At 42.4% G+C, this 24,082-nt stretch overlaps 1 protein-coding gene and 1 long non-coding RNA gene across 6 annotated transcripts in view; one reads left to right on the top strand and one right to left on the bottom strand.

Annotated features, from left to right (window-relative positions):
• Nucleotides 1-51: 51 nt before the first annotated feature.
• On the bottom strand, nt 52-19,459 carry RBBP5 (RB binding protein 5, histone lysine methyltransferase complex subunit). 5 transcript variants are annotated; one of them, XM_083508981.1, is made up of 15 exons: nt 19,154-19,381; nt 16,403-16,428; nt 15,886-16,058; nt 14,634-14,774; nt 13,425-13,587; nt 12,241-12,350; nt 11,694-11,813; nt 10,116-10,269; nt 9,942-10,013; nt 9,381-9,498; nt 7,452-7,521; nt 6,311-6,540; nt 5,304-5,381; nt 1,897-1,973; nt 52-1,606 (listed from the first exon to the last, which is right to left on the bottom strand). In XM_083508981.1, exons 1-14 carry the CDS (start codon nt 19,170-19,172, stop codon nt 1,945-1,947), a joined length of 1,503 nt encoding a protein of 500 aa, XP_083365107.1. In that variant the 5' UTR covers nt 19,173-19,381; the 3' UTR covers nt 52-1,606; nt 1,897-1,944. The 5 variants fall into 5 exon arrangements, with proteins under 5 accessions (XP_083365107.1, XP_083365104.1, XP_083365105.1 ...); XM_083508978.1 differs by lacking the exon at nt 1,897-1,973 and having other exon boundaries at nt 5,187-5,381; nt 19,154-19,459; XM_083508979.1 differs by lacking the exon at nt 1,897-1,973 and having other exon boundaries at nt 52-1,603; nt 5,187-5,381; nt 19,154-19,405.
• A 65-nt stretch (nt 19,460-19,524) lies between these two features.
• The window catches only part of LOC310709472, a 31,543-nt gene continuing 26,985 nt past the window's right edge, over nt 19,525-24,082 (top strand). Inside the window, exons 1-2 of the long non-coding RNA XR_014527547.1 lie at nt 19,525-19,563; nt 22,850-22,911. This is a non-coding gene — a long non-coding RNA (uncharacterized lncRNA). The remainder of the gene's footprint in view (nt 19,564-22,849; nt 22,912-24,082) is intronic.

The following is a 24,082-nucleotide window of genomic DNA, read 5'->3' as shown; positions in this document are numbered from 1 at the left end:
CACACAAAATGGGTTGGGTGGAGAGAGAAGGGAAAAACATGATTCACGTGGTTTAATAAAACATACTTCTTTATTTACAAACACAAATGCTACCATCACAGCAGTACTTTATGAATAACTAGCAACCAATCACACTATCTGGCAGGTTTTGTACAAGCTACAGGAATATCAAAATAATTAAAGCAAGCCTGAAAGAAAACTAAGCGATGGACACTGAAGTAGAGAAACCTGCAGAAGCTGGTTGGAATCCAGGACACCATATTATGCAGAGCAGTGATTGCTACCCAAGCAGCCTTCCCATCTTTGGATGGACTGGCAGGTGGAAAGTAGTAGGACTATTCAGCGGAAGGCTGCACAGAACACCTGGTGGTTGGGGATGGCATAAATTATATCATACAATACAATATATGGGACTTCAAATCAATATTTTGAAGTTAGTTTGCAAGTTTTATCTCTGCATTTCCGAATGCATCCCATGGGCCAATTGAACCTCCTGCAAGATGCTCATGTATATTCTGGAGATTGGGTAGGCGGGGCGGGGGGGGGGGAATAAATCTCCTGATTTAGGAGACTGATAAGACTTTGGATAAACAACTGCAATGGCAAGAAATGAAAATGCAGGATGCAATCTTTTCTAATACAGGCCAAGCCAAAAACGGACATCTCTGGATGGCTTTGGATAGCACACAAAGCAGAAACATAAATGACTTAAACAGTATATTCCCATGTCTTGTGTGCAGATTCATCTAAACATTCCCAGGGAGATGCTCATTTGCCTGGCACATCCTCGAGTGGAGGGAAAACGAGCGTCTCTTGAGCTGTAGAGGTCCAGGATGGAAACATGCCGAGACGTATGCCATTCATGCTTTGGCCCAACATCATCCCAACCCTCTTCTTTCTCTCTAGATATACATCCACTCTGCCCTCCCTGGTTCTTGCAATCAGTATCCAATCAGTTATAAACCTCTTTGGAGTCATTTGGATTCCAAATGTCTGTTCCAAACTGGCAAAAGTAGGCAACCTGTAAGGTAAGTTGTCTTGCTGTATAAAGGGTACCTAAAAAGCATGTCTACCAAGTCAATGCAAACCAGTGTGAATAATGCAGAGAAAATAATGGTGCAAAGAGTAGTTTGCTTAAACTAGCAACACTGCAATAGGAATGTGCTGGGATCCACAGCAGCATGATGGGTCTTCATGGAGACACGACAATCATCCTCTTGAGAATTGAATGATGCAACAGAAACTAAAAGACCTTAAACTTGGAGGCAAGCAGGTCTTCTCGTCCTGTGACAGACTTCATTGTACTTTGGGGAGCAAATGCAGACTAACCAGCAAAAAGCAGTTCCTTTCCATCAGGTTCTCTACAAATCTTCTTTCCTGAGAGTCAACAGTTTGTTCACTGTTAGCAGGAAGAGAGGATTGGGGGAAGCATTTTCCTCTTCCATAATTTGCATTTTCTTCTTTTTTTAATGTCCCCTGTATCCATAGGTAGCCAGGTCACTTGTCCTGACCATAGTAGCTTAAAGTCAGTCCATTATCTGACTGAATAAGGAAAGGTGAGGAAGGTTGGGAAGTCTTCATAATAGCTCTGAAATACCACCACCTGCTAAAAGAAACACCAAACCAAAAATCAAATATTTTTGAATATTAAAAAACAACATTTTTAAAAGGACTCTCACAGATACCTGCAACACCAGAAGCTGGATCGTACAAGACCACTCCCAACTGACGCAGAGAGGTTGAAGGGGAAGCTTTTGTCCAACATGTTATGATGCTTCATTTCTCTGCTTCTGATTAGAAGTCTTTAAAAATGTTTTTAAAAAAGGGATGTCAGAACTGGATAAGATCCTTGAGAAACTCAGTAATTCCCTGCCACTGGGATTTCTGCAAGCTTACCTGGTTTAAGTATAGGGAATAAGGAAGTTGTACAAACTTGTGTTGTAGCTAGTAAGCACACTTGCTGTCTGTGAACTCTGCATGGGAAAAGGGAAGGGATTATTGAGGATGTGGAGAGCAGGCAGGCAGTTGAGGCAGGAAGTGTGCGATGATTACAGCTCGGTATCAATTTATTATCCGTGCTCTGTGCAAGGCAAGGAAGCAGCACAGTGTTCAGTCCTTTTCTGAGCTCAAATTTTCCAGAGACTAAAAAGCACAAGTTGAAATGTGCTTTTGAACAATGGAGTCTTGATATGGCTACTTACAAGTACATACCGAGACTAAAGCCATGTTTACAGTTATATCTTTTCCTGAATCAAGACAGTTGTATATAAATATGTTGCATGGCACTTGAGCCTAAGAAGGCTTTGAACCTCAATAGGAATAGAGCAGTAAGTCAGGGAGCTGCCTAATAGCTCAATCCCTCCTGGGAGTAGATGGCACTTCTGAGTGATTAAAATCATTAGGTTTGGGATGAGCCACGAAGAGGCAGCTCGTGTCTCCTCCAAGATGGAGCCTGGAATTCAAAATGGAACCTCAAACACTAATGCCTAGTGGCTTGGACTGTAAGGCTTCCCACACAAATCAACAGAATGAACTTAAATAAACCCTTTTAAATCCTAAAGCAGGAAAGTTCCATAAGGAACTTTTTCTGGCACATTTTACTGAATAATTAGGAGGGTGTCAGTGGATGAGGCATTCAGTATCAATATTTTTATGTCTGACGGTCTTGACTGAACACCAGCAAATGAAACAAAGGACCTCTTGAGAGCCACTCTCCCAGCAATGGTCCAAAGGAGGAAGCATATTTTTGCCACAAAACTCAACCCCATTTAAGGATGCCATGACTCTATAATAAAGCAGCCACCTAATAATAAAGCAGCAGTAAGGACTACATTTGGATCGTGTGGTATTAAAATAAGGGATCTCTTTTTCCCTTACAGTTTTTAAAATAGTATTTTCTTCAACCTTTTTTTAAAAGAAAAACATACCTTCGTTCAAATCTGGTACAGCTGCTTACAAGTCAGAGAGAGATATTTCAGAGGCCTATGGGCTGCCAGTTTGCTACCCCTGCTTCAAAATATTACACTTAAGGGAAAGCATGTTGCATAGGAGAAAAACCACCATTCAGTGGTAGATCACATGCTTTCCTTGCAAAAAGCCACGGGTTGAATCCATGGCATCTCCTGGTTAGGCAGCAAAGGACTTCTGCTTAATATCCTGGACAGCCACTGCCAGTCAGCAAGTACAATGCTGAGCTAGGAGTAAGGGTTTGATGCACTCTAAGGTAGCTTCCTATTTTTCCCCAGAAAGTTGTTGAAGACAAGACAAGCATTTTCCTAAGCATTTTTAATTAACAACCAAAACAGGCCAGAGCTTGACTGTGAAAAGCAGAGCACCTGCTCTACAGTTCATGCCTTGAGTAGGTCAACATTTCTGAATACAGAAGTTGTATCTGAGTCTAACAGATGATACCCCAAAGCACCAATTTGACAGTAAGCCCACACCAGGAGGAAAGATGAAATACTGTTCTTCTGGCACAGGCATCCCGTTAACTTGGTTTCTTGCCTCCTCTCATGTGCAGGCATCTATTTCTGCATCAGCTTGCATGGTTCTGTAACACTCCCCAAATAAAGTCACAAAGACTTCATAGTTGCAAACTTCTAAACAAATCTAGAAAATTGTGTGTGGTTGTTTTTTTTAAGGATTTGGCCGCTAATTCTGCTCTGTCCAAGTAATATGTTTGCATTGTCAAAAACATGAACAATTAATGGATGGTATCTGACTTCTTCAGAGCAGACTCATGGAAATCTATGGACTTAAGCTGGCAAATGTTAACTTGCCCATTCATTTTGATGGGCCTGTTTCAAGTATGATTTAATCAGATACCACCCATACTTTTTAACATGGTGGCTCTCCTGCATATACCTACTATAGTTTAAGATTTCAGAAAATGTGTAGCATGGTGCCATTTGATCTCAATCTCATTTTTGCAAAACTTCAAGGGTACCTTTTGGAGGGGAGGTGGTGTCTTACAAGAAGTTCTGCCACTGAGTACTTACTAAAACAGTTTTGTTGAGAAGCTACAGAACAAACATAAGTTAGCAGGAAAACAACAAATCAAACAGATTTCTGCTTTGGAAAGCTGCCACATTTTGTTCATTGCATCACTCAATGCATTTATTAATACTACAAAAGCAACTTAACAGGAGCAGAGCAGGAAGGACAATGAGCAAGCTGGGTAACACAGGACCAGCAGTGAGGGAAAGAAAGGGTTAAAAAAATAGCTGTTCTGGAGATTATAAAAAAAAATTCACAGCAATAGCTACTGAACTTCAAGGACATACAAAATTTTGCACATACATATCACATCTGAATCCCTATTACGTGTAACAATTTTTATATAAAATATGATCAAAAGTCACTTCCTATTCCTTGCAAAACCCACTTTCTCCTGCCTCCTTGAACTTTGTCAAACTGGGCAGAAAGCAGCTTTCCCAAATTTACGCACAATTAGAGGAGTAAAATATGCGCATTGATCACCTGCATAGCACTGAAGTAATGGGATGTAGAACTCTCGCATTCAACTTAACTGCCAGTATTATTGAACTTGCTTAGATAAAATACATAGAGCCAGTTTTAAAACTCTTGGTAGCAACCTTCCAACTAGCAAGCAACTGTCCAGAGCATGGATCCGTAATATGGGCACATCACTAAATTTTCATAGGCAATGGAACTCAACCACAGTCACCAGAAACGCTACTGTGGGATAGCTACTCCCTTTTCCCCTTTAATCTTTTCTTTTTTTGCAGCATCAGATATTTCACAAGGGTGTCACACAACAATATTTTAGCTCTGCATGCTCCCCATCATTTTTTATCTCTGCTTTGGACTCCAAAACAGCCTTCACGACTAGCAAATTTGGGTTGTGTGGCACCAATGATGTGCACTCCTAGGAGGAGAACCCACAAGTTAATGGCTTGATGCCATTTCTGTATGACACATCTTATTTTTCTCAGCCTTCACATTATTTACTTGATGTGCCTACAACTTGTGGGTGCCTATTGTTATTTGTGGCAACGAGGGCAACCGTCCTGTTCCAAGAAGCAAAATTTTGTCTGTCCTTGAAAGCAGAGCAGCTAAAACACTCAGCAAGCAAATGCCGTTTGGGGAGCTAAAGTGCTAAGGCTATGCCATGTCTGTACGAAGCAAGGTCACCAAGCAAGCAGACGCTCACGCTGGGTCCTTACCTGGCAAAGGCTGTCCCAGCTCCGCCTGCACTTTACCCTTCGCTGCTCCTTCCAGAGGTAAAGAACCTCTGTCCCCTTTGTAGAGTTTCGGTTTAAATGGAGAATCTTTCTCTTTACCTTTTGATCCTTTAGGCCTGCCTGCTTGCTTCTTCTTGGATTTACCATCTCCTTTCACACCCAGAAGCGGATGGACTTCTGCGGAGGAAGAGGCAGGTTTGGAACAGGAAGTACATCTTTTCAGTTTACAGTGCATTTACTCGCCCTGTGTACTTTGCAGATCTCTGAAGGCTCGTGCCATAACACAGGAAAGGGGACTTATGGCATTTTTCTCCTTTTTTAGAAATAAGAAAGGGAGAGCAGCGGTTCTGAATCATTTTAGGACAGTAGGATGAGCTGGAAGTTAGAATTAAGTTGAGTTTGCCAGCAGTTTGTTGTATAGAACCAAAGAATAAACTGGTCTACTCAGGTCAAGACAGCACCTGGTCCAGGTGCTTTAGAGGAAATGTATAACACCACAGGTTACTAAACAAGTACTTGAGCTAATTGACCATAATTTCCATTCAGTGGTCACAGATATGAGGAATGCCTATAATTAGGAGTGCAGCCAGGCAAAAATTCTAAGCACGTGAGGAAAGATTCAGTACTGTTAGCCCCAAGTGAATAAGATAATGAGATATAAGAGGACAAGAAACATAGGGATCTTACTTGCTTAAATTAGGGTTGCCATACGCCTGGATTTTCCTGGATATAGTTGGAATACAGTGTCCAGGTGGAAATTGTGGAAATGTCCAGGAAGATCTGGACGCATGGCAAACCCATGTTGGAAGTCTAGATTTTGCTGAATTCCCTTAAAAATAGTTCAACAACTTCATTCTTTTTTAAGATTTTGCAAAGCTCAACAACTTAGGGCAAAACTCTAAAAAAACTCAACAACTTTTGTGTTCGCTTCACTTTTTGAAATATGGCAACCCTAGCTTATCTAGCAGTTCAAATGCCCTGTCAATTGTAATGGCACAAGCTGAGAAAGGACTTATTTACCACTCACAGCCATTTTCGCTAAGTTCTAATATAATCTGAAGTTATGAAGATATTGGACAGCAGCAATGATAGCAATTCTCCCTCACCATCATTGGGTACTCCCTGCAGTTCTATGTTGGTTGTTTTAGGTTTCTTCTTTGGTGGCTGAGGTCCATCAGACAAAGACTGCCTCTTCTTTTCAGAGCCTATTCCCTCATCAGGTAAGGCGGTCTGCACTGCATCTGGTGGAGGACCATAAGGGTTTTCCTCTGGGTCTTCCACTTCAGGAGCAATAGGCAAGTACAACAAAGCTTTGGAGTCTTCCAATTCTTCATCGCTGCCAAGGAAATTTTATTTTTTCCCATTAAACACACAGAACTCATGCTACAGGATTGAAAAAATACACACAAACACAATTTTGTTCTTGTGTTCTTATCCAGAACAAGAGCTACACTGACCTCCAAAATTAGCCATTCAGACACACTCTACAGCAGGAATGGCTAACCCATGGCCCTTCAGATTTTGCTAACTATGACCCCCATTATCCCTGGCCATTGGCCACACTAGATCCAGAACTTCTCCTACAGGTCATTTTGACTGGTGGGTGTCGCTGCTCACCTGTAAATCATATGGAGGTCAGGTGATTCAACTTCAAAGGTAGAATCTGAAATGTCCTCTCCGTTCTTCCTTTGCAGCCTGGTTTGAATTCAAGCTGAGTTGTAAAGGAAGAACTGGGAGCATTTCTAAGCAACTCTTCCTTTCCATATGCAATTGGGCCCTTTTTGAATTTGGCATCTTTTTCTGTTGCTGCAGGATGACAGAAAAAGGAGCCAAATTCAAGAAACACCAAACTCTACTAGAAGCTGTAAGGAAAGAACCAAGTTTACCTGTCGAGTGACATCAGGTGATGGTCAGGTGGCCATGATTTGAGCCAAACCACACAGCAGCCCGATGGGAAGGCCTGGGGAGCCTAAATAGGTTCATAGGGAGGCTCTGCCTTGCTCATATGAAAAGATATGCATATTTACTCTGCAATCCTAACTGGCCTAGCCAGGGAGAGTCTTACTGAACACAGGGTGACTTTCTTCAGAGTAAGCCTGCACAGAACTGCACTGTTTATCTATTAAAACCCATAACTAACTAAGATTTCTTTAATTAGTTGACAGTCCTAGTGAACATATCTTTTTAGTGATCAGCAAATATTTATTGTGTGCAGTCTTTCAACACCCTCGCCGTCGCCACATTCACCTGCTACAAAAAGCAGCAATGGGATCTACACTGGTGACGTCCACTTCCTCATCCTCCGCAGCATCAGCACCTGATAACCAAAGAAATTCTAAATCACAAGTTGGCAGCAACACAGAGGTCTCATTGCCGAGCTTCATCTAATGCCTAAATAAGCCCTATGTCACAAAATTAAACTCATGCTGTTCTGATGCCTAACGTCTTACAAAATAATTGGCAATGGGGAAAAATGGCAATGAGAAGTGAGCCTCTTTTCTTCTCCAGACTTTAAAAAAAAATCCTGCTGTATACTTACCTTGTTTGGCACCACCACAAATCTGTGCTTTTATTGCCTTACATTCAACCTTGTTTCCCTAGCAACAGCTATGACATTTCATGAATTACTGAAGCTTGTTTGCCTAGGTACATTGTTAAAACATAAATCTTGCAAAGGTGAAAATTAAGTGGAATGTGAGCCTTTGCACCGACTTCAGTAATCATGTCCCCTTTTTCCAAATACTAGGAAGTACCTGCTTAAATTCTGCAGGACTGCGGTTTGTGTCAGACCAGATTGCAGCTAAATCAGCTGTCAGTGAACAAGCCATTAAGCACCAGCGGTAGTTTTAAATGCCCACAGAACCTTGATCAGTAGGATAACAACTCTCTGAAGACATCAAACAGATGGCTACTAGAAGTCTGGAAGTAAAGAATCGGAACAAGAATTCTTGCTTGGCTGAAAAATGCAACAGATAACTAGGGAAGAACAGAAGCCAAGAATCTTGGACTGCAAGAACCCATGAGTATAGGAAGTAAGGACTGAAGACAATATAAGCATCAATAATGGAAGACTCATCAGCACCACTGGAAAGGGAGTCTAGGGTGCTCAGCCTTCCTAGATGCAAAGACATTCTCTGGAAATGAAACTAAATGAAAGTTACCTAGTGGGTAGTTTGGGTACTGGAATAACTAACCTGGGATCCCAAAACAGTAGTAGTAGTAGGAGTAGTAGCGGCAAAAACTAGAAACAGTTTGCTAATGCTTATACTAGACGAGCCATGAAATGAGCCTTGATATGTGGCCTATAGATTCAAAGGTTCAGACTGTGTTAAATCAGAAGAACTGTTAAATTTGTATCTCACACCTTGAATACAAAATGTTCCTGAGGTGGACAAGATACAAAAAATACTAATACCGTATTGGCCTGAATATAAGCCACACCCGAATATAAGCTGCACCTTTAAAATTGGAGGGGGGAAGAAAAAAAGAAAAAATACCCGAATATAAGCCACTCCCTTCCTCGCTGCTCCTGGCTGCACACTGGGCGGGAGGGAGGGAGCCGCACTGCATTGCCTGTGGCCTTTCCTCTTCATCGCTCTCTCCCTTTCCGGCTTTGGGTTAGAGGACGTGGGATTATGCATGAGGCAGGTGCCACTTTGCCACGCTCCTGGCACTGTTTGCCCCTTGCTCCTGGCTGCATACCGTAAGGTTGCGAATATAAGCCACATTTAAACTTTTCATGGTCGGAATTTGGGGGGAAAGTGCGGCTTATATTATGGTATATCATCAGAGCCAGAAAGGGCATCACTAATTATTGCGTTTTTTACTTTGCCATTCACACACAGGGGATGACGTTTCAGAGAATAATACTGAGGTGCTTTTTGTACCTCAGTATTATCTTGTACCCTGATGTGCACCAAGAGGCGAAGACTGCTTGCTGGGGGCAGAGGAAGGGGGTAATCTGGGCTGATACTACAAAATAAGTTACAGGTAGTACAGGTAGTGTATCTGAAGAAGTGTGCATGCACACGAAAGCTCATACCAAGAACTAACTTAGTTGGTCTTTAAGGTGCTACTGGAAGGATTTTTTTTATTTTGACTACAAAATAAGGATGCAAAGCTATACACAGTCCATATACTTTTACACTGGGCAATTTCAGTCAATGCATTCTTTACCTGTCTGCTCTGGCTCGCTCTTATCTTCATCTTCTATGTCAAACTCAGACTCTCGCTCTTCATATTCTACATTTTCATCCAGTTCCTTAAAATCAGGTGCAAAGGCACTCCAGTTTTCCTAAGCCACAAATCCAAAGAACATTTTATGCTCGTGCCCTGGTACAGGAGCTATATAATCACACCCGAGCTATGCACCAAAGTGCCACAAACCATGTGCGCCATCATAGGACCAGTCCTTCTTTGAGATACAGAGTCACAAGGCCTACTAAACAAGAGGGCTAGTTACTTGTTTTACGTAACATGAAATCAGGATCTCTTTCATCTCTTCCCATTTTTCTTCTCTCCTCAGTGAAAATCATTCTTGCAACCCTCTGGCTACAAACAGTTTTTTTGAAATTATTTGATTCTCTCTGGTGAGTATTTTTAGAAAGATGTTGGTCCTGCAGTGTAAAAGCTTATGCAAATAATGGCAAAAAATAAAACCAGAATGACCAATGAAATAAGGGTCATCCAGGGAAATTAAAGTGTAGAAATGGAAGAAAATGCATCAGTACTACTTACCACTTGATTTTGAGCCCATATGGATACTACACCACTGGAAATAGAAGCGATGATAGGTCGGACAGGATGCCACTAGATTATACCAGAAAGAGGGAAGAAAAGTGGTACATTTTTAAAAATACAGTCTGGCCCAAAGCCGTGAATCCTGTTAGAAGGAGACAATGCAGTACTTACTGCCACATCTAGCAACAGCTCTCCCCTTGTGCCATGGAGGATTTTCACTAAGTTCCCAATGCTCTTCTCCCAGATGTACAAAGCATGCTGACGTGCTGACCCTGCAACAATGTACTCCCCATCGCCAGAGAAACAGCATTTCTTCCAGGGCGTCCTGCAGAAATAGCAATTAACAGAACCTTGTTCAAGTGTACACTAGGGAGAAGCAAGGGTTCAAAAGAATTGCAATTGTCAAAACATGATTATGCATAGCTGGAAGTGGGCTTCTCTGAAACTGCAAATAGTAAATTCTGCAATGCAAGTTATACAAATCGGTCAAGTCAGGATACGTTCCCCCAGAATAACTTCTTTGATCTTAAGTCTCAAGCCAACAAATCTAGAAGAAAATAAGAAAGCTTGAAAAACTATATGCAGATTGCAGTTGCTTCACTTGCCTTGCTTTTGCATTGTTGCAGACTTTGATGCTGTGTTCGGTCGCTTTTGTAAGCAACCAGAACTGATGTGAACTTATAGAAAAATATAATAATAGGACAGTAGCTGGTGCAGAGGAGTGACTTAAAAACTGTGAGAAGGACCTCACTGGCAGCTAAGCAAGGAACTGTCAACAACTCCCATCATTCCATCTGGCTGCTTCAAAGGGAGCATTAAGATGAGCCCCTGCCCCCACCAGCCTAGCAAAAACCAGTTCTATCTTCATTAGCAGCCAAACAACCTAGCAGCATCAGAGGGAAAGGTGAGATAGCAAAACACCCCCAAATGTCACATGCCCACCCCGTTGCCCCCACCCTCAGACGACTGGCCATGACTATCTTAGTTTCCTCTTCCCAGACTATTAGTTTTCTGTTCTGCAGGGCATTTGAAGGCTTTAACTGTAGTGCATCTTAGTGGTTTTAGATCTGCTAACCGATGGCTGTTTTAAGCTCCTGTGATCTGTGTTGCCTTTTATTGTGTTGGCTTTTTGCATTTGGGTTTAATCCTGGGTTGGAATTTTAAGATTGATTGCAGGTTTTGCAATATAATTGTTATGTTTTAAACGAACTTGTCTAGAAAACTTGTTTATGAAGTGTTTAACAACTAGAAGAAATAATATCAATAATGAAGATTTAAACCTTTTAACTGCCTTGAGTGCACTGGCAGAAAGATGTTTTATAAATGTAGTAAAGGCAACAATTAATCCAAACACTGCCCTGTCTATGAATCTCAGGCTTCTCTGTACACTACATGATGCTATGTTAGAGATTGTATTTTGAATTTAAGTAAAAAAAAATACAGCCTATTTTTTGGATTACAGAAGACTCATTCCCCCTCCCCATATTCAAAAGGTAAAGGTAATTTTGGACAGCGCTGCACAATGTAGAAAGGGTACCCTGCTTTACAGCAGAGGAAAGGGCTCTGGGAGCCAGGAAGCAGGCAATCTGGATCTAGTTCCTTTGGAACAACAACACTCAAGGTCTTTAGGGGGTAGAATGCTTGTTTTCCAAGCTTCGAGAAATGAAGTTATGCCAGAGGACAAACTAGCAGTGGGGCCTTTGAATACTGAAAAGCACATGCCCTTGACTCAAGACAGATAATTCCTACCTGTTCACCAAGTCCTGCAGCTTTTGCATTGGCTCTGGTTCTCCATCTCTACCACAAGTCAAGATTTCCCGACCGTCATAGACTCTGATTATGCGATCAGCAGTATTTATTAGAAAGCAACTGAGGGAGGGGAAAGAGATACAAAATGCTGTAATGATACCATTCATTCCAAATATACTGCTGAGCCACTGTGCTCCAGGAGGTTATATAAGAAATAGGATAAACCCATAGACGAGGATCCTAGTATTATTATTAATACTTTGTTGAATTTATTTGTTACACTTCCACCCAAGCCTCTAGGTGATATACAATAAGAGTTAATTAAAAGCATCCAATATAGCAATATCACTATAAAATAATTAAAACTAAATCACCAGTCAGACTAAAAAGTAATGAAACTCTTACCCCTACAAGCACTGGCAAGTTAATCAAGTACAAACTAAGACCAAAGGTACAACCAAATACCTCCTTTAGGCCTTCCCAAGGACAATGTTATTTGAACAGCAGCTCTCCATGTATGAAACTGTGAACAAAGTCTTCAACTCACCTTCCTTTTCGAGCAAACTCTATAGATTTAATAGCTGTAGTATTGCTGGTTCCTGTAGTTACTCTGAAGGAAGCAACAAGGTCCTGAGTGTCTGTCTTTAAGACCAAGATCTAACAACGTAAGTAAAAATAAATCAGGTAACTTTTACTGTGACCTTTTCACCACATACACTTCTTGTTTAGAGTTCATAAGGAAAGGCAATAAAAGTCTGCACAGACATCAAAGTGTGCTATTAAAAGTCAGTCCTGTCAGTGATTTATGAGACAACTAAGCAAGGAACCATGTCTTCCTCTCTCATCAATAAAAAGGAGAGGTTAGTGGCAAGTTCAACACCAGCAACACCATCAATTTAAGACAGTGAAATCCAATGGAGCAGGTATGGAATCAGAGTAGACAATCTCTGTGCGGCAACTGCATGCAATTCATTCTCTAAAATGGGATCTGTCCAAAAGAAAAAGTCCCGTGACGACATTGTTAAATTCTGAAGGTTTCTTGGACCCAGACGGGTGCAGGGTGGGGAATTTCAAAGCATTTGGGCTGTTTATTTAAATAGGGAATGTTATGAAGTTACACAGAGTTAGTATCTGATTCAGTTCACAGCAGGTATGTCAGAGCACCTAAGCTGAATTCTTCATTAAAAAATATAAGCTTTCATTAGAAATGTAAAGAAGCCACCAACTGCATACACAGCTAGAACTGGTAGGGAAGAATGTCAATAATGTAGATCAAGCAATGGTGATGTACAAAAGGGTGCCAAGGTGTGTGTGTGTGTGTGTGTGTGTGTGTAATCTTCTCACATCCATCAATGGGTTGAATGTGGCATACACAAACTATAGTCAAGGCCCTACGGTGCAGTTGTCTGTAACCCTCACGTTAGCAACCTTTCATTTCTGAATAAGATAATTTTTTCTGCATAGTCTATTTTAGATAATGTGTACCCAGCTGCTTCATCAAAGCCAAAATAAATTTTGCTTAGAATCATGATATTCCTGGAAGATTTTGAGCTGAGAGGGAGGGAGGGAGGGAGGGAGAGAGAGAGAGAGAGAGAGAGAGAGAGAGAGAGAACACCAAGACAGCAATAAAGTGAAGCACATTTCTTCTATTTACAACACTTCTACGGCGAGTCATACAAATCAGATAACTGAACCCGCTAACCACCAAATATTAGTTCAGTGAGTTCTCACCTTCCCTTTAGCATTCCCCGTGTAGATATATTCCCCTCGCCGGTCAAAAGAAGCCACCACATTCAGATCAGAATCATCATCCACTGGTAGGACAACATGTTTTGAATCAGACAATGTTAGCATGACAGGTGCAGACTTCATTGGACATACCAACACCCTGTTTCTAAACAAATAGAAACCAAGAAGAAACAAAAAAAGAAATTCTCAAATTTTCTATTTTCTTACCTGGTGTCTCTTTTGGAACAGGGGGAAAAGGGGTGGGCTAAAAGGAGGTTTCTAAGGATGCAGGAACTTTGTGTATGCCTGAAAGCAGAGGCTGCAGAGCTAGAGATCAGCGAGGACAAGAAAAAAGAGAGAACACAGAGATGAAGGGGATGGGATCAAGGCAGGGAAAGCCCTCCAGGCAAAAGGCTTAGGGATGCAGACAAGACACTGCAGATAGAAAGCAGAAGCCTGGCAGAGCCCTTTCTTGCATGAGGTGTCTGCATCTTTTTCTTTAGAATTACGGTGGTTTTCCACAAATGCAAATTAATGCAGATTTAATCTATTACTTGGCTACTATTCTTCAATCACATGGCAGTCATGCTTTAAAACAAGTAGCAGCATATTGAATTGGGCCATAAAGATGGCCACCCACTAGGATTAAGAGTCTCTGCATGTACAACTATCTGTGCAAAGACCCCCTCAATGCCAGATGTCAGGAGGTGGGAGTAGGAAGTGAGCAGTCAATCGTCTCAGACTGCACGGCAGGATCCCAGTACCCCTCTTCATGCATTGGCTATTTGCATGGAGGGGCCACTTCTGAAGACTGCTATTGAACTATCACCAGCATATTGATGACTTCCAAGAACAAAGCTTCAGATAATCTCTCGTAGTGGAGGAATTCAGCACCACGCTGGGATGATGATCAGCACAAGCATTTCTGATTGCCAGACCTAAGGACCCCTCGTCTCCTCCCCCTGCACGCTGTTATGGGGGTTCTCCCAACTGCTCCCCCCTGAACTGATTTGAGGGCTGTGTTGTAGGAGGTAGGACCCCTGTTGCGCTAGTGGGACTTGTTGCACGGGCTCCCATATTTTGTCGAATATGGCCCACAGTAAAGAACTGTGCTGAATGATGACATATAATCTTGATTAGAATACGGTAGGCAAGAAACCATTCAGTTTTCCAAGACTGCTCTAGGGAAAGGTCTTTGTTAGTATTACTTACTGATCGCGGGGATGGTACTGGACTTTCAGGATCGGAGAAGGGAAACGAAACCTCTGGTCACAATCACCAGTCAGAACATCCCACTGAGATACCATATTATCAGTTGATGCACTCACCAATTTGTGGCCATCTCGACTCCAACTGGAAGAGAAAGTTCAAGACTGCAACCTTTGTTTTGTTGCTATCCCCACAAATATTACTTAAAATGGTCAGAGCTACTGGCTCATAATATGCTTTCAAATCGAAAGAGCGTTCTATCAAAGGAACATCCAAGTAAATGTATTTAAACTGGGGTGCCAGTATACAGAACTGATCAGTTAGATTATCTGGTTTTGGGACTATTATTTTAACCACGCTGAAGTGAATAGTGCTCTATACTGCAACTCAAGCTAAATTTACTCAGATACCAATGCATTTATAGCAGAGCTGAATGGTGATTGTAAAATATCTTGATACAAAGCATTTGTAATAAAAAATACTTTATGGCTTTTGCACTAAAAAGCCTACAAAACCCAGAAACACTTGATACAGCAAAACACTGGGGTTTGTTTTTTCTACTGTATGTTATTAAAAAATCCAACAATGAGGTCCTGAAGTATCCAATAAAAAGTAACAAGCAAAATATTTCTAGAAGTTCAAATTATCCGTGCTGGGAAAGGGAAGTTATTTATTTATTTTAAGCTTATACTCCGCATTTTCCCAGCAGGTGGATGCAAAGCAGCCAGGATCAAAAGAAAGGATAATTTCATGAACTCAAAGGGATTTAGACCTGTTTTTCTTTGATAGCAGCATCCCATGTTGCAAGTAAACTGATTTTGAAACTGAAGGGCGTTTCAAAAGTAGTCTATGATACAGAATGAAGCTCATCAATTCAAAGAAAAGATCAAAAGATCCACCGGGCGAGCATAAGCCCCTTGCAAGAATCTAAGAGGCAATCGGATTCTCAAGTCTGTAGCTGTGATCCAAAGATACTGAATGCATGTGGGGAGGGGGGCATGAATCTTCTGTGTAGCTGGATCTTTCGTTGATTTTTCCCCCTGCAGCAGCTTTCACTATCAAAGAGATGACTTTAAAAACCAACTTTTCTTTTTAGCTCTTGGAGTATAAACTTCATGCAGAGTTCAAGCTTTGTAACTTTCAACTTGTGAAAATGATATACTGAACACATGACATGCACACTGTGGTTTTTACTTAAGCTGAGAGTATGCTATTGATAAATCATATTTAACTCATATTGAAATAAATTTCTTACCATAAAGAACAGACGGGGTGGATGTGAGCACTTATGATTTTTGCTATGCCTCTTGTCAAGAAGTCCCAAATGACAATCCGACCATCATTACAACCTACTGCTAGAAGTGTGCCCCACCTGTTAAAAGTACAAGTAAGGGCCATACTAATGCAGTCCAGTGTGCCATCAGCTTCCTGAAAACAATGAAAGGTATAAAAATCAATGTCAACCAATTTCATTTCAAAGCTATATAGCCAGTATGCTTCACACCTTTGAAATGTCTCAGGCAAAGTAAGGCCACTGCTATTTGAGAGATCACCTAGACACTGAAGGGAAAGTATGCATGAGATTAAAAATCAGAAGTTTAAGGGATGCTGGTTTTCAGATAGACATGTTTTCCTGATGCACTTTTACAACAAATATCCACATTGCAGTTCAACAAACATCTGCTTCCCGTCTTCAAACATAATAAAACCAAGTCACAAGCCAAACAACATTAAAATAGAATGTGCCAACTTTGAGTGAGGGAGACATTTACCTCTGGATAGTTCTGTCCAAATGATTCTGAAATAAAACAGAAGTATAAAGCATGAAATAAGTTAGACAGTACCACATTCTTTGTGTTATACAATACTTCAATTTTTTAAAAAATGAAAGTATGCTGCTTATAATGAGAAATTTGATCCCAAATGCCAGGCATTGGCCCTTAACTCTCATCAGCTCCAGCCAGCACACCAAATGATCTAGGATGAGAACAGTTATACAGTGGTGCCTCGCAAGACGAAAAGAATCCGTTCTGTGATTCTCTTCGTCTAGCGGTTTTTTCGTCTTGCGAAGCAAGCCCATTGACGGATTAGCGCTATTAGCAGCTTTTAGCGGCTTATCTGCTGATCGGATCAGCTGATAAGCGGCTTAGCGGCTTAGAAAAAGGGGGGGAGGGGGGAAAAACTGCAGGAACTCGCAAGGCATTGTCGTCTTGCGAAGCAAGCCCATAGGAAATTCGTTTTGCGAAGCACCTCCAAAACGGAAAACCCTTTCGTCTACCGGGTTTTCTGTCTTGCGAGGCACCACTGTATAGTCCAATAATATCAGGAGGGCCACAGGTTCCCCACCACGGTTATGAATCAGTGGTGAGTGGAGGTAGTTCTAGCAACAAAGCACAGATAACTAAAATATTCTTAACTTGGCAAGGTGGGTGCAAATCAGCTATTTAGGCAGCAATAAAATAAGAATATAGAGCAGAATGTAAGTGCATGACATTCGATGTAAACATTCAAATGCCAAGCATTACAAAATTATCACAACTCTCTGCAAGAATAACCTCAGTATTACCTTGATGTAATAATCTTCAGAAAGAAAGGGCTCTGCTTCTAATCCTACTTATATGGGAAGTGAGGAAGGTAGAAGAAAAATATGTAAAGCCATGCCTGTAGGGGCTTTTAATCTGGGGTGCTCACATTGTTTTTAGGCTACTTGTGTCAACCTATATTTTATGGTGCTTTATAATTAATGTTATTTTATTGCATTAATTATGATCCATCTAAATGTGTTGAAAATGAATGGAAGATAATAAATTTAATAACATTATTTTTTTAAAAAAACAACAACACCCCAAGACTGAGGGTCAAGCTACATACGTTAAAATGCATCTTTGCACTTTGCAGAATTCTTAAAACGCAAATAACATCAACTGAGGGTGAGCTTACCATTCGTGGGATGCAAATGGGGGATTTCTTCCCAATGTAGATACTGGTTTTAGAGGCGGAATTATCCTCAGGACAATAAAAGGTGGGGAAAGGGTTAAAATTCCTCTCCATGGTTGCCCTCATGCCCCACCAGCTGATGCTATTTGCATTTTAAAAATGCATTTAATGTCACATCCACTTTGACTCTTCAGTTTTTCTCCTATTCAGGAGCTGGTCAGCTAGGACAGGTGTGGGGAACCTTTGGTCCCACCACATGTTGCTGAACTACAATTCCCATAATCCCCAATAAGTATGGCCAATAGGCAGAGATGAGCCCAAAAGGCTTCCCAGACCTGAACTAGCACTTAATGCAATGATTCCCCACTTTGTCAAGTAGTCTGCTTTTTCTGGTTTTGTCTTCCCATGTAGCATGTGTCACAGACCACTTGCATAAACATCAAGAGGCAGTTGCCCTGCAAATACCTTTCCAAAATGTCAATGGTTTCTGCTTAAGATACAATAATTTTGCAAATTCATCCTTCGTATGTGGGCACTTTGCATGTGGATCTTTCCTCTTTCCTTTGGAGCAGGCAGTAGCACGGTGTCAGTTTGATCCTTCCTAGGTCTTAAATCAAAAGCTAAAGAACCTAAATTATTCCCCTTCCCTACTGAGAATACACCAACTGAAAAGAGGTTTAGAAATCAGTGAGATTGGTTAGGATTGGACTGTAAATATGCCTAGGAAAAGCTTTGATCAAATTCTGAGAAACCTTTGAGCAGAATGGCAAACGGGTTAAAGTGAACCAGATCTTCCAGGGAGAATGTGGGGTATCACAATGTTTCAGTACACTGAACGAGCAACGCTTATCTTGCACTTTAAAAATGTGTGATCCCTAGGGTGTACCCTTGACGCATAACCAAACGCTGGGCAGCACAAACGGTGCGATCCTACACATGCTTGCTTAGAAGTAACGGCCACTACGTTCAGCGGGGCTGACTCATGGCTGTGTGAACAAATACTGCAGCCTGAAGAAACTTCTTTGGTCCCAAGACACTAGAAACCGAGTGGTCAAAACTGGCATGGCTGCCATGGCAACGGGACTGTCAGCTTGTTTGGCCTAGCAACAGGGCAGGCAGGAGGAAAGAAACCTGCCATGGGAAATCAAGCACCGCCATGACTTCAGGGTAGCAGTTTCTGCCAGTCGAGGAGGAGGAGGAGGAGGAGGGAGTGGAGAGCAGCGAAGGTGGGCGACCACGAATTTACATGCCATTAAACCAGCCCCCAGGGCTGCATCCCCAGACTTGTTAGCTTAATGATGAACTTAAAAGAGGTGTCAGTGGGTTTCACTCTCGCCCTGCCAAGAATTATGAAGCCGCGTTTTGTGCAAGCGGCGCGAGGAGGGGGACCTTCTCCCAGGAGCCGCCCCAGCCCAAGTGCTTCTCCGGCCCCTGGTCCGGGTCGGGTGCCCCGGCACTTCGCTGCATTCCACGTCCCAGGCGCCCCGGCCCCCTCGCGCAGCCCAGCCGCCCGCTCCGGCCCCTCCCGCCCCACCAAAGCGAAGCACCAAGGAGGGCTCGACACGACCATTTAAAAAGCCACGCACCCAGCAGTTCCAGATTCATCTTGGCCACTTTCTCGCTCCGTCCGATCCCGCTCCGGAACCAAGGACCCAGGGGTCCTCGCGCACACCCAGCCAAGGGGCCCGGCTTAAGGCTCAGCCTGACACAACCGCAGCCCACTCGTTTCGCAGGGCTCCGGTCCGGCTTCCGAGTCACGCCGAACTCCGGGCCTCGACGCTCGCCTTCATCGCTTCGGGACGGCGGCGAATAGCGTCTCGGGGCAAACGGTTTGAGTAGCGTCAGGAGCAGGCAGTCGCCAGGGCAGCTACGAATCCCAGTCCGTCGAATAAAGAACACCGGCTCGAAACGAAGCAGCGTGCGCGAAGAGTTCCGGGAGGAGGGCGGCAGCGGAGGAGGAAACGGTGCTGGCGTAACGCATGTTATTCTAGGGCAGGTATGGGAACCTGCGTGCCTCCAGATGTTGTTGAAATCCGGCTACAACCAGGTTATCCTGGCTGAGGCTGATGGGAGTTGTAATCCAACAAGATCTGGAGAGCACCCGGTTCACCTTCCTGGCCTGGAAGGGAAATCGAGAGGCGTGTTGTAGCCGCAGGGCTTGTGGGGGGAAAGGCATCTACTGAGCCGCCTTTTCTCTCCAGATTACAAATATCCATAGCTGTCAACTTTTCCCTTTTCTGCGAGGAATCCTATTCGGAATAAGGGAATTTCCCTTAAAAAAGGGAAAAGTTGACAGCTATGCAAATGTCTGGAGAGAAAGAACTGAGATATTGAAAGCGAAGCAGGGTAGCTATGCTTGGGAAATGGCTTCTCGATCAGTGCTGTTAAATGCTGTATGTTAAAGGTAGTAGAAGCAGCAGCTGTAACGTGTTTCGACATGATTTCATGCGGGTAGTTTTTAGACTTCCCTTCGAAGCAAATCCAAAATTTTCATGTACCTATTTCTGATAAACCACTTCCCTTACTGTCACATAACCTTACTACATAGTCTGGAATTGTCGTTTTTAGGTTTCAGCACCAGAAACACAACCCTTCTGTTTCTAGCACTTAAATCTGTTGGGACATTTACTAAATATTTACTAACTTATATTGTTTCAGAAGCAGGTTCAAGACAGGTGGTTGCAGAATAAATGAACACACCACGATGCAGCAAGCAGAAATCAGCTTTAGCTTTCCTTAAGTGGGTGGTGGTGATAACAGTGCTTCTTGGGTGGGATATGAGTGGTACAAATACAGAAGTATTTCAATTTTATGGACGGTGCACTTCAAAAAAAGTTATGTTTATATGGAAAGTGGTATACAAAGTGACTGTAAGTGTCTCCATTATCATTTGTAAAATGATAAGAGTGTCACACATAGACATCTTTTTCTGTAAACTGGCATACTTCTTTTTCCGGGTTCTTTTTGGTCTTGGTGATTGTTTCTCCCAAAAATCAAAAGTCACAGCAAGGCTGGGAATATTTACCTTCCAATACATTTTTATCCCTCTGTGAGTTACAGTAATATATTAAACAGAAAACAAATACAGTGGTACCTCTGGTTACGAACTTAATTCGTTCTTGAGGTCTTTTTCTTAACCTGAAACCGTTCTTAACCTGAGGTACCACTTTAGCTAATGGGGCCTTCCCCTGCCGCTGTGCTGCCAGTGCACGATTTCTGTTCTCATCCTGGGGCAAAGTTCTTAACCCGGGGTACTACTTCCGGGTTAGCAGAGTCTGTAACCACTGTACGAGTGCTACTTTTTCTGTGTTTCTTCCCAAAGTGTGGGCTAAGCTGCCTTATAGAAGTTAAGAAAATGCAGTTCACTTTCTCCATTCTACGTGACTTGAGAAGAACCAGAGGCAAAATGCCTTGTTTCTTGCTTCTCAACAACAAACATCCTGCCTCTTCTATTGACAGTGGGGTGAGGAAGTGGGAGGTGAGCAGACCTCAGGCCCAGGGATCAGAAGTAAGCCTCCACATCATTCTGTCCATTGCTCAGGACTCTGCCAAGGCCACGTTTCTCACTGGTTCTGCTCTGCACTGCCATCTTGTGTTGCAAAAGGTTCAAGGAATGTGTCCTTGAACCTTTTGCTTGCCTGGATGGAGTGGTATTTGTTTGGCCACACACACTTTGGCTACACCCACCCCTTGGTAAGTGACCCCTGTCATTGTCCAAAAGGGAGTGCGGCCCTGTCTGCATTTCTTTAGTGTTCTTTGGAAGTTTCCTGGTCCTCCATTTTAGTCTTATCTCAAAGTCCAGGGCCACTACCAAAATTCTCAGCCAAAATTTGTGAAGTGGAAGAAGAGTCTCTTCAGCAACTTTTCGAACATACTTTGAATGAAAATAACTACCCTCTTTTTTGCTCTGAGTGTTTGGAAACTCCTATATTGTACAGGTTTATTTGCCAAGGTGCCAAGATTAGCTGGGACATCTTGCCAGCGAAAACAGGTTTGCTGCAATATATTTACTTGCAGGAGGCAATGCTTCTTGAGTACCTGTAATCCTAGCTTGATGCTGGAAAAAAATATATGCAAGAGGGCAGCCTAATTCAATTTTGTAGATTGCAACAGGTGCTGTGATAGAGGCTGTTTCTGTTTTGTGTGGGGTTCTTGCATTGTCATTAAATTCATCAGCAATTGGGATTTCAATAAAACATTTGCTGGTTATATGATTGGGACTAAAGACTTTGAAGAACTATAACAGAGCACCACTGTTTTTCTGACAGGCACAAATCCAGTTTCATTTTTCTGTGCTAATGCTGACTCACTTGTTGACAAGTTAATGTACCTTGCCCTAGGAAAATGCTGGGAAATGTTGACAATATTCCATGAGATCAGCTGAAAAGCTTGTCTATACTCATGTGGCTTTTTAGATTTCCAAATATGAAAAAGCCCAGGCAGATTTTACGTTTCCAAATAGGTGTAGTCCTGGTTAGGTGGTTCTAGTTAAAAACAAGTTTCTTGAGCACCTTAAAGACAAACTGTTGTGTAAGGTTTCATAGACTAGCACATAGGAATATGCTTTTATGGAGCTTGGTCACTGGTCCATCTAGCCCAGTATTGTCTCCCCCGACTGGCAGCAGCTGTCTAGGATTTCAAATGAGTGTCTTTCCTAGCTCCACCTGGAGATACTAAAGATTGAACCTGGGGCCTTTTTCATACAAATCATGTGCTCTCCCACTGAGCTACAGCACCTCCCCATACATATTATCAAATCCATGAAATTGTAACGTTAGTTGGCATATTATGTACATACATATGGGTGGGTATTGGTGGGTAAAGAAAAACAGGGATCAAATGGTCATGAAATGCATAAAGTACAACCTATAGCAATTTAAAGGCCAAACTACACATTATGTATTTGTACTTTTGAAAAAGCATACTTAAACTCATCACCATTCTCTGGGGGGAGGGAGCAATCACAGGGCCCCAATCCAGAACATGCTCCCAGTGTGGATGGGGGCTCTGTGCAAGTTCCTTGTGAAAATCTCTCCTACCCACTGATTTAGCTAAGCCCTGCTATGTGGCAATGTGTGGGAAAGCCTTCCTTGTGATGGCACCTTAGCTTTGGAATTTCCTTCCCTCTAAAATATGGCTTGCACCTTTTTTTAAAAAACCAACTACTAATTTGGATGTCAGCTGAAGACCTGGTTATTCACCCAAGCTTCTTGTTACAGTTTAGTGCCAAAATGTTTATTTTAGCATTGACTGGCTGCAAACTTATCTGCCTTCTTTTGCAGTGATTGTATCAGGTACATGGATGAACTGTAACTTGCTCTGGAATTGCAACTGAAATGAACAGGTAAATAAATGCTTTAATTAAATCTCTCTCTGAGGATGCAATTTCCTGGAAGCAAATAGCAGCTGGGGGGTGGGGATTTCCAGGAGGAAACTGGTGTAGGACCACCATTCAAATCAGGAGCTCTTTTTAGATTATGGTGCTCTGACTGCTTTTTCTTCAGACGAAAAATATCCAGTTTAAGCATGAACAATTTAGCCCTAAGTTTAGCCCTAAGGATCATTCACAGTAGTGACAGTAAGGAATAGGTAAGGTATAGGACTCCTGGATGTCCAGCCAAAGGCAACTATGGGGTGCAGCGCTCATCTTGCTTTCAGGCCAAGGGAGTTGGTGTTTGTCCAGTTTTCCGGGTCATGTGACCAGCATGACAAACGCTTCTGGCGCAACGGAACACCGTGACGGAAACCAGAGTGCACAGAAATGGTGTTCACCTTCCCGCCACAGCAGTACCTATTTATCTACTTGCACTGGTGTGCTTTTGAACTGCTAAGTTGGCAGGAGCAGAGACAGAGCAACATGAGCTCACCCCGTGGTGCAGATTTGAACCGCCGACCTTCCAATCGGCAAGCCCAAGATGCTCAGTGGTTTAGACCACAGCACCACCCACATCCCTACAGTAAGGAATAAAATAATGTGTAATGGAAGGGGGAACTGTCCTTATTCAAGCCTAGAATGCAATCAAATCTTCGATAAATTCTAATCCAGCAACCGCACACTGACAAAAGATCTTGTACCCACTTAATTGTATTTTATTATAGCACAAGCTTTCACGGACAGATGTGTCTGGCCTCCATGATTAGCTATTAGCCTTTACTGTATGCATTAGACTAACTCTAACCAGCACATTGTTTTTTAGCACACCTGCCCTGCTGCTGTAGTTTTTAATTATTCCTTAGGGATAAATTAGATGGAATAGCCGCAGACCTGGATGTCAAAGGCAGAAGGGGAGCATAGTACACAGGATACCCTCCTTCCCATGGGTACTCCTATTGCTGCAGCCTGACAGAGAAAAAATAACCTTGAAAACTGTGGGTGGAAGGGTGGGAAAGAAAACAGAGCAGGCAAGGGTTAATTTAGCCTCAAATGTTTTAAGTCCTTCTGTCTTCTTACACATCCCAAATGCCCCAAGTTGTACCCTCTGGCAGCAAAAGTAATTGGGAGGAGTCATCTATCA

This window comes from Podarcis liolepis (assembly GCF_965112155.1).
Source record: "Podarcis liolepis genome assembly, chromosome: 6".
NCBI lineage: Eukaryota > Metazoa > Chordata > Lepidosauria > Squamata > Lacertidae > Podarcis > Podarcis liolepis.
The sequence above is the reverse complement of the archived record's forward strand: the minus strand, read 5'-3'. Positions and strand labels throughout refer to the sequence as shown.

Bases quoted from the DNA above. Each gene is read 5' to 3' on its own strand.
- RBBP5 (XM_083508978.1), bottom strand. The intron at 16,059-16,402 runs GTAAATGTCTCC...CATTGTTTTCAG, and splicing joins TTGGACAGAACTATCCAGAG to GAAGCTGATGGCACACTGGA. The intron at 13,588-14,633 runs GTAAGTAATACT...CTATTTGTTTAG, and splicing joins CAGTACCATCCCCGCGATCA to AAACAGGGTGTTGGTATGTC.